Source organism: Balaenoptera borealis (genome assembly GCF_965194805.1).
Source record: "Balaenoptera borealis genome assembly, chromosome: 12".
Lineage (NCBI taxonomy): Eukaryota > Metazoa > Chordata > Mammalia > Artiodactyla > Balaenopteridae > Balaenoptera > Balaenoptera borealis.
Window position 1 is genome coordinate 100,607,240 of NC_138869.1, and position 10,625 is coordinate 100,617,864.

The 10,625-nt window shown below is 40.2% G+C and overlaps 1 protein-coding gene across 2 annotated transcripts; it reads left to right on the forward strand.

Moving 5' to 3' along the window:
- Positions 1-1,282: 1,282 nt before the first annotated feature.
- Positions 1,283-10,261, forward strand: LOC309606869 (uncharacterized protein). Of its 2 annotated transcripts, XM_082344567.1 has the most exons (4): positions 1,283-6,086; positions 6,680-6,742; positions 8,130-8,256; positions 8,768-10,261. In XM_082344567.1, the coding sequence occupies exons 1-4, from the start codon at positions 6,045-6,047 to the stop codon at positions 8,839-8,841; spliced, it is 306 nt and encodes a 101-aa protein (XP_082200693.1). In that variant the 5' UTR covers positions 1,283-6,044; the 3' UTR covers positions 8,842-10,261. The 2 variants fall into 2 exon arrangements, 1 of the variants encoding a protein (XP_082200693.1); XR_014232091.1 differs by having other exon boundaries at positions 1,283-7,579.
- Positions 10,262-10,625: the final 364 nt, after the last annotated feature.

A 10,625-nucleotide genomic window follows, 5' to 3' on the forward strand; every position in this document is an offset into this window, starting at 1 on the left:
TGTGACAGGATGAGGCAAGGAAAACAGAGCAGAAACAGGGGAATGTGATGATTATTTCAGTGTATTTACTAAGATTCGTGATAAAATAACTCTTTTTATGCCTTACATAAAAGTTACCTAAAAACAGATCTGAAAATCAAATATGATGAAGTCAAACCAGAGGCTCCTCTGTTAATAAGGTAGCATTATTCCCAGAGAATTAAATTTCTAAAAATATTTAATACTACTTACCTTTGAGATACGATGCTTGATATTTCCAGGATGTAATTCTTTTGTTTTTTTTTTCTCTTTCACAACTGAATGCAGTCAATCAAGGTTAAAATCTAGTGAATAAAGAATCAAACTTTTAGCAGGCTTGGCAATCTTCATCTTCATCTCTATTGTATTAAGTATATGAGAATTAATTTATGTATCACTATCAATGGTATCCATTTTCATCTGTATTTTAAAGTTTATTTATTATTCTTTCATTCATTTGCAGTAAGGAGAACACTTCATTTTTTTCTTTCTGAACACTGCCTTGCTTAGGTATTCTTTTTTAAAAAGAAATTATCTATTACACATATATATTTATATAGATACAGGTAACATCCTCTATGTACCTAATCTCATTTCCCTCCTTTTTGCCCCTGAGATAACCACTATCCTTAAGTTCATGTCTTTGTTTCCCCTGTACATTTTTATACTTTAACGACAAATCTCTGTATGCACACTTATTATTATTATTATTATTTTTTTTTTTTGCTTTATATAAATGCTATGGCATTGAGCCTACCCTTCTGTAAGTTGCTTTTCTTACTCAAATATTGTATTTCTGATATTGGTCTATATTAACCCATGTAGTTTTACTCATATTGACTGCTGTACAATATTCCATTATATGAATATACTAAAATGTTTTTATACATCTGATTTCAGTACTCTTTCCAATTTTTACTAATTTTAAGTAGTAAAAGTAGCTATTTGAACATTACAAAATTAGCTTTAATGAGCATTCTGGTACGCATTTCTTTATACACGTGGGCTAGAGTTTCTCTAGGGCAAACATCTAGGAGTTGTATTGCTGAGCTTAGGATACAAGCATCCTCAACTTGACTCAGTATCATCACATCATCTCTAACGTGATTGATCTAGTTATACTCCCACCGGAAATGTATGAGAGTCCTCTTGCACTTAGAATGGTCAAATATTAATATTTTACCAGTCTGATGGCCATGAAAGCTTACCGATTCTTCACCTATTCTTTCCTGCTCCTTCAAGCAGCTTTCGGCCATTCAAAAAAGTTTTCTTTCCATCTGAAGAGAAAAACACACACACAACAAACAATCCAGGCTAGTATGTTTTCAAGACTGACACTTTCTCTCACTGCTAAATGCAGTGTTCATCTTAGTGTTCCAATGCTATACAATGCATTCTTTTTATGACCGATTATTGAAATGATATGTCTTTGTGGGTGCAAATAGCTACCTTCCAATGAGGCTTTTGCATACTTCCAAAAGATGGGAAAATGTATTCTGCAACCCCTGCCTTCAGCTAAATACATGTATGAGCCTTTCTTGAAGCATCATTTACTGCAACTAATTTAAGCTAGGATATACTGTGCAAAGCTGGAGAACAATAAAATATTCAGGAATCTGTTTTATAGTAAGTTGAATAACTAATTAAGAAGAGTTTTGAAAATATAATGGCCTCAAAGCACAACAAATGGCTACTGAATGATAACCAAACAAACTTGAGGCAGCTACATTCAGGGTAACAGCAGATACATCAGCGGCACAGCAAGTAAATATTCCTAAAAGAAGAGGGGGCTATTTTTGGTAACTTAGGGCTGTAAAACAATCTTTAGGTCAGACAATAAGGAAAAGGACCTTTGGTGAGGAAGTATTTGTTGTTCGCTTCCCCCAAGCTAAAGCTGTATACATGGGTAACAATTTATCAGCAGTTGCATATTTAATTCCAAGGAAAAAAAAACCCACAAGCATTAAATGTACACACATGGAAGATACCTGCATAATTACCTGCACAGGAAATAAGCTGATTTAAAGCAAAAAGTAAAAACCTTAAAATAGTAAAAAATAACTACTGGGCATTTAATTAATTGCCTTTTCAAAAAGAAAGGCAGAATTAAAGATTAAACAGTAATGTAATTCTATTCCTTGTTAAATATTTCAGTAAAAGAAAGCCTTAGTGATTCTTAACTATAATTTATAAAATAAAAAGCAAGATGAATATCCTGAAGTAGTTACAGTAGTTATGTGGTATTCACCACCAGCCCTACCAATATCATTACATAATTCACACATATGCAAACACATAATCTAATATACCAACATCATTACTGCACACATGCACGTGCACACATACACACACACACGTACACCAATGTACCATGATATTTTGGAGGGAAAAAGCAAGGAAATAGATGCACAAATTCTCACACTACAAGACTGATATAGCTAGAATGGTGAGCTAGTTTATTCAATTACCATTGTGTATCCACTAATACATTACACAACTTACTTCAGACCATTTTTAAAAAATTGCTAATTAAGTTTCATTTCTTGATATTTCATCCATGTTTCAATCTGCTTATCTCGTTATCCACCCTTCTTCCTCCCCCACTGCTTGTATCATCCATCTAAAATTATTTTTTTTTAAATAATCATTATACTTTTATAACATTATACTTTTTATTTTCTATCATGGTACATTTACGTCAATTTCTAGCCTTACTAGGAAGAGATTTAATATTTTCAAGGTCAAAAATATTGCCTGGTATGCTAATGTGAAATCTATGTCATAATGCTCAAAAATACCTTCTTTCAATTTAAAAAAATTGAATCTAGTGGTTTAAATTCAAAATGAAAAAGAAATGTCTTCCATGGACCCTTCACATATGATATTTTAAATATACATATATTTTATCCACAAAGAATTTTTATATATGGTTACGACAGAACAGTTTTGTCTAATTTAACTAATGTCCTACAGGTCAATCAAGTTTCCCTAACTAGGTGTGCTTTAGAATAATTTGTGTAGCATTCATAAATGTATTAAATATACACATACACATATGCATTTATATATGTACATATCTATGAATCTGCAGCCTATGGTCAAAATTAAATGTTTCTATAAGAGTTCCTTATGTGGAAGAAAATGATATTATTCCTTGTTTCTCTTTTAGACTTCATGAAATGTACAAAACAAAAAGTTACCAAAGTTTCTCATATAATTAAAATAATAATATGATGTTTCTAAAACAGTTCTAATTTGAAAAATTTATACTGTTTATAAACTTTAAGATCTGTTTTTACACGAAATTGAAGAGCTAAAAACCTAACCCCCAGAAGAGAGAAAAGAGACTAAAAACTAAAGGATGAGGAGACAGAGTTACAAAAATACCCAACTGTGTAATTTGAGAGACTGCCATGAAAATCAAGTGAAACCAGGAAAATACACAGAGAAGGCTTTAGAAAAGATGAAAACATCCCAGCAGATTAAAATTGACCACAGTGCTAATAAAGCTTAAGCTTGAGAGCCTCCCCTTGCAGGGATCTCAGTGAGTTCCAGAGCAGCAGGGCGTTCCAATTGCCTAAATGGGTCTCTGAAAAAGGGGAGTCAAATCTCCAGGTCTCTGGTAATTTGCTGTGATTTCTTTTCTGATTCTAATAAATATTCACTTTTTTCTTAATTCTGTATTCATAATTTTGTGTCCTCTTACTTACTGTGCTTGCCAAATGCAGTTGTTAGATGTATTAGACTGCTAGGGATGTGTCAACTGAAAAAAAAAATCACACAACCTGAGTTGAGAGTCATGTTTCACTTAGGGACCTTACTGAGGACTGTAGCTCAGGATACAGCCTCTCAGACAGCTCTGAGGAACTGTTCCCAAGAGATAAGGGAGGAGCCGGGATACACAGGAGTTTTTGCTGGAAAAAAAAAAACCCCAAAAAACCATTTAGTCAAACATAAAGAGATTACTGCGAATCACAAAAACCAGACATCTCAAGTTAACAATTTTAGTGCTTCCCTATATAAGGGAAGATGCAAGCGTCTGGGCTCATTGAAATTATTCCTCTGGTATGAATCTTAACTGTCTAGGGGCAGTATCCTGTTTTTCTCCATCCTGAATTCCCCTCAGGGCAAACCATAGCGGGTAGCTGCAGTGGCAGGTGGTTTGATGGCAGGCAACATTCATTGTTTACTGACATGGCAGGCAGCATTCTTTGTCCACAGATGCCATAACGAATACCGCAGACCGGGTGAGACCCGGTGGCTTACACAACGAAAACTTGTTTCCTATAGTTCTGGAGGCTGGACGTCTATGATCAAGGTGTTGGCAGCATTAGCTTTTTCTGAGGCCTCTCTTCCTTGGTTTGTAGATGGCCTTCTTCTCCCTCTGTCTATGCATGGTCTTCCCTCTGTATGTGGCTGTGTCCAAATTCCCTCTTCTTATAAGGACAAGTCATTTGGATTAGGGCCCCTCCCAATGACCTCATTTTAACTTAATTACCTCTTCAAAGACCCTGCCTCCATCTAAGGTCACATTCTGAGGTACTGGGGGTTAGAACTTCAACATATGAATTTTGGGGGAACACAATTCAGCCCCAAACACCAGATTTAACAAATAAAACTGCAGAACTCCCAGTTAAATGTGAATTTCAGGTAAACAGTGAGTGGTTTTTTTTTTTTAGTATTTGTATGTCCCATGAAGTATTTGGGACATATAAAACAAAATCATTCATTATTTTTCTGAAATTCACATTTAACTAGGAGTCCTGTAGTTTACTTGGCAACCCTATCCAAATTACATAGGCTTGGCTTCAGGCAGGGAGAAGTATTCAGTGAAGAAGAAATACTCAATGAGGAAAACCTAAGAAATCATTAGAATGCTTTTACTTTAGAATAGAAAGAAACTTAAGGAATCATTAGAATGCTCTTACTTTAGAATAGAAAGAAACTTAAGGAATCATTAGAATGCTCTTACTTTAGAATAGAAAGAAACCTAAGGAATCATTAGAATGCTCTTACTTTAGAATAGAAAGAAACTTCAAGGAACCTCAAGTGTAATCCCTTTGTCTAGAACTCAGCACCTCGGAGGCCCAGGGTTACACCGAGGCTGGGAGTCCTGAGGCTTCACTCTCACCCCAGGCCAAGTCCTTCCTGGGCTGAGAAAGTTACTGGAACCTCTATCTGTGCAATCCCTCCAGGGCGGCTTCCAAAAGCAAGCTGAGTCAACAGGGGAGGGTTTGGCTCTTGCCTTGTCTGCTCTCACACCGACACACCACAGCAACCCTGGCCCTATCTGACGGGGCACCCATCTCCCCACCCCTCGCTGGAATACACTCTGGGCTCTCCCCAGGCCCCTGAAATCCACTATACTTGAAAGAGGCTGTGGGGGACTGGCTCTGGGTTGCTGTTTCCACCATAGCAGTTCTGCCGTTTCAGAGCCCTTTGAGAATCCAGTGAAAGCTATGGATCTTGCAGCCCCCAAAGCTCACAAATGCACCAAGACAATTGTGCGTCTAAGTTTAGGCAAATTATAGCACCCCCGAAGCCCCAGTTTTGGACACACAGGTTAAGCACCTCTGCATTATGCCGTGCTTACACACAGGTAGGTCGCTGCCCCACCAAAACAGTGAAGTGTGTGTGTCCCGAGGAGCCCAGGACATTCACCCCACGATGGGGTGTGTCTTGGAACACAACACAGTCATGGAGGTGGGGAAGCATTACAAGGCACTTCTGGAGCTACTAAGTTGCATTTTGAATAAAGGCAATTCTTAAGAAACCGGAGAAGTTCTCTAATGAGGAACTTCAGGCCTCAAGAAGGGCTGACTGGGAAAAATCTCTGTGAGTGGAGAAATTTCCCGGTACTGCTGAAAGCACATCATGTCAGGAACCCCCCACGCAGGCTGCTGCTAATAATGAGAAGGACGGCAAGCATTCAATGTGTGCCTGTAATGTGAGGCACCAGGCAACGTACTTTGACATCACCTCTGCGAGGCAGGTACTACTGTCATCCTCTGTATTCAAGTGGGACGATGGAGGCTGAGAGTGTAAACGACTTGCTCGAAGTCCAGCAGGTCGGTTCCTGGGAGGGTAGGAAGCCACCTCACTGTGCGCCGGCTTCCACGAGCAACCCCATCGTCCTTGGAAGGAGTGATTCCAGCTGCCTGGGTTCTGGACAGCAGGCTGCCATGTCTGCTCTGCCCACTCGCCACCCTCCTTTTGTGTCCTCTCGGCAAACATCTGGCAGGGGGAAAACTCCCGTGGCTGCTTTAGGGCTTAGTTCTCAGAGCATTCGGGAGGAGGTTTAGGGAGATGCTCCAAAGCCTGGTCCAAACAGAGGAGTCTGGGTCTACTTCTTAAAAGGTATGTGGAATTTACACAGCTTCTTCTTCTCCGTAATTTTCTTTAAATAAAAAAAAGAGATGTGTGTGACTGTCTCAGTGACAGATGGGAGTGAACAAGCCCTAACATTTCAGGACCTTTTTTTAAAAGAAAATCACATACATCCCATCCTTTGGAGCAGTGACCTAAACCAGCTGTTTAGGAGATAGAACATACTAAGCAAACTGTGACTTGTCTTGATTATCTAGACAACAATGTGATCCAGCAGTAAGGCAGTCCAGCCTCACTGAGCTAACCCATTTTTCATCTTTCTCTCTCCTCCCAGGCAACAACCTCACATAATTGGTTCTTCCCCTACAAGGGTCCTCTGCAAGGATTCCTGCCTTGTGTAAGCAACAGAAAAACCCAACCTCTACTCGGGGTCCTCACATGAAAAAAAACAAAACAAAACAAGTTTTAAACCTTCTTTGTCCTTTGGGGAATTCTCTGGTTAAAACCCTCTGTTTATGACCATTCCAGTGTACACATTGTGAATTTAAACTATTGTGAGTTTAATGTGGTCTAATGAGCTTTGCTTAGGAAAAAACTGGTCTTGGGTCACAGAACCACATTCATTGCTGTCACCAGCCAGCTTTTAATTACATGCTTTTGATTACCAGGGCAACGAGGGGAGAGACTGGGTCCTCTGGGTGACCTCATCGCCACCAATGGAAAAACAAGGAAAATAACAGGCATTCCATCTTAGATGGAGCATTACTTTTATCCAGTAGGACGGCACATTTAGAGAATGACTTTATCTTGATAATGTTGCTGGATGGCAACTGTTTCCTAATTGACTCCTGTCAATTAGTGAACCACTTGAGAAGAGACTAAATTCTCTTCTTTGGAATTCTTTGCTCTGGTAACACACATACAACACACACACACACACACACACACACACACAAACACACACATGCACGCACTCACATTCCACATTACCTAATACACTACATTATGCTAAATTACGATTTCTTCTTCCTTAAACCCACTGACATAGAAATTGCAAATGTTTCAGGAAAGAAACAGGCAACTTAGAAGCTTCAATGGATCAGGTGTAGGGAAAAAGGTTTTAATCTCTAGGGAAGCAAGGATTTGCCTTGGAACACTGAGATCACAGCTGGCCAATTGGAAGGACTAAGTGTTGACAACAGAAGCAGTAGAGAGCGCTGGATTCAGAGGAAAGGTAAAAGCCCCAGTTTGTCAGAAGGTCTATGGTGTCCAGGAAGCGAGAGTACCCAGTGCAGACAGGCTGCTGGTGCCCTGCCCACACCCCTGTACCTCTGCCACCTCAGCACACACTGGCCAGACGTCCACAGGCCAAGAGAACTTGTATTTCTTTTTCTGAAATGATCTCTAAGTAAGTGAAGCCTGCTTTGCCCACCTATGAAACAGGCCAGAAGCGCCAAGAAATTAACACCCCCTAAGAGCAACTCTTACCCAATGACTGACCAGAGTTGGTACACATGTCAGGTAGCCAAGCTTCCTAAAAAAAGCCCAGTCGCTTTGTAAAACAACAGTGTTTATTATTGTTTCTCATGACTCTGCGGGGGAGGAATTCAGGCAGGGCTCAGCTGGGCGGTCTTCAGTTCTAGGTGACCTTGGGGCCCTCGTTCCATTGCCTTCAGCTGGCAGCTAGAGGGCTGCAAGGCCAAGAAGGCCTCCTTTAAGTGACTGGCACTTGGATACTCCTCTAAGTGGCTTCTTTCTCATTATCCACACGTCTCATTATTTAGCAGATGAGCCTAGATTCTTTACAGGATGGCAGCTGGCTTCTCAGAGAGCATGAAAATCGAGGTTTCTGCGTCTCATACTGGCTCAGAACTTGCCTGGCCTCACTTCTACCACCTTTCATCGATAAAAGTAAGTCACCAGCCAGCCCCAGTCTGAGGGGAGGAAAAAGAGACCCCACCTTTCAATGCGAGGGAAGGGGAGGCCTGCAGGGCTGAGAGGCCATCTGCCTCGGGTGTCAATGTCTAGCTCCCTCACCTGTCTGAGCTTCAGGTCGTCAGGCTGGGTAATGGGCAGGTGACTCCGCAGCTTGAGTAAGAGTGTGGGAACTCACACGGCCTCCCTTGACTGCATTTCCTGGGATCACCTCCCAAGTAAACCCCTTGAACTCAGTGCCTTTTCTCAGGGTCTGCTTCTGGGGGAACTCGAACCTAGACACTGGGGATGGAGGATACTGAAGGCATAAATACCAAGTGCTCGTATTTCCAGTTGGAAGCTGAGTGGGAATCGGGGGCAGATAAGAGAAACTTAGAACAATTTTCTCTTTTCCCCTATTTTACAGCCTTAGGATAAACCCAGCAGGTAAGGGTGAGGAACTTAAAAGAAGAAACATTACCTGTGTCTCCTTGTCTCCCTGTGACAGCATCCTGGGCACCGGAACGCTGGCAGCATCCTCTCCACAACCAGCTTTGGAAACGACACCGTGAGTCACTCTAAGAAGCCGTGCAGATTCACTACAAGCCCTGCTCTTATGTATCTTTGGGTTAAAACACGTGTCTCCTGGGACTTCCCTGGTGGCACAGTTGGTTAAGAATCCCCCTGCCAATGCAGGGGACACGGGTTCGATCCCTAGTCTGGGAAGATCTCACACGCTGTGAAGCAACTAAGCCCGTGCGCCACAACTACTGAGCCTGTGCTCTAGAGCCCACGAGCCACAACTACTGAGCCTGCATGCCACAACTACTGAAGCCTGCGTGCCTACAGCCCGTGCTCCGCAACAAGTGACGCCACCGCAGTGAGAAGCCCACACACCGCTAATAAGAGTAGACCCCGCTCGCCGCAACTAGAGAAAGCCCTCGCACAGCAACGAAGACCCAACGCAGCCAAAAAATAAATTAATTAATTAAAAAAACAAAACAAAACAAAAACGTGTCTCCTATCCAGAGCACGGTGACTAATAACTTAGATGTGTGATCCTTATGACAGGGACTTGTTTTATTGTTTTAATCTCTGAATTGGGAAATTTAAATAAAACCCAATTGTACTATGCTTAAGAAATTGTTGTATTTTTCATATTTGAACAAAGTTTTATATAAGAAATGAACCTCAATCTTAAGTAAACTAGCTGTGAGTAGATTCGGATGTTAGCTCTCGGGGACTTTGTTCAGTTCCCAGCTGTGTTTTCAGTGCTAGAGCCAGGTGCTAGTACAGAGTAGGCACTCAATAAATACTTGCCAGGTAAATGAACCCCTGTATTTTGGGGAGGGGTGACTAATGACACAGATAACACTTCTGTAGTTCCTTATCACTCCCCTCATCATTTTCCAGATAATATAGTAGGGAATAAAGGTATGCTAAATAGGAATAATCATTTTCTGGCACTGACGGATGACAAAGTATAGAAAAAATGGACATCTACATTATTGAGATACAGGAAATAAACTATTAAATATTTAATGTAAAAAATTTGAAAGTAAAAAATTAGAAAAGAAAGGACGAGAATATTTTCAAAAACTATACATAGCTAATACAAATCTAAAAGGAAAGTTAAGAACCACCACTGTTGAATAGATTCATATTTTCTTTGACTTTGATCATTAGGATTCTACTCTGTTAAGTTTAATTCACTTTTCATAGGAGAAGGGTAATTGTCATCCTGAAATTGCATAGCAGGAAAAACTAGAAGTAATATAGGAAGAAAAAGTGACAATGATCTTTAAAAGATAAGGATGATATATATTTCTCTCAAGTAGTTCAAACCCAATATAAATCACAAAGTAGGTTATTCTACCCCCCCTCTTTCCACCAAATTTTTTCTCTTGACTCTTCTTAATCCTTGAGTATTTGGCCTTTGTCTAGGGTGCCATTCATTCTACTATAATTCATTGAATATTATCGAATACTTACTATGTGCCAGTCAGTGGGCCGGGCGGGAGCTGCTGGGAGTACAGAGGTGAGTCAAACAGAAGTGATCTAACTCTCATGGAACTTACGACCTGGAAGAGAAGGTAGAGAATAATCACAACTATGATATTACACAAAATAGATACCTACAAACTGCGATACATATTGTGCCCGGTTAGGAGTTGCAAAAGTCATTTGTCTCCTTTCAACATTTAAACAAACATGTATTATATACATACTAAATTAAACATTATGTTTTATGTATTAAAACATTAAATATTTTAAAAACCAGTCTTGGCTATACCTACCTACCTGCCATTATAGTTCCCGGACAGGTCTAGCCAGGTAGCATCCAAAGGACTGGCCATTATCATCCA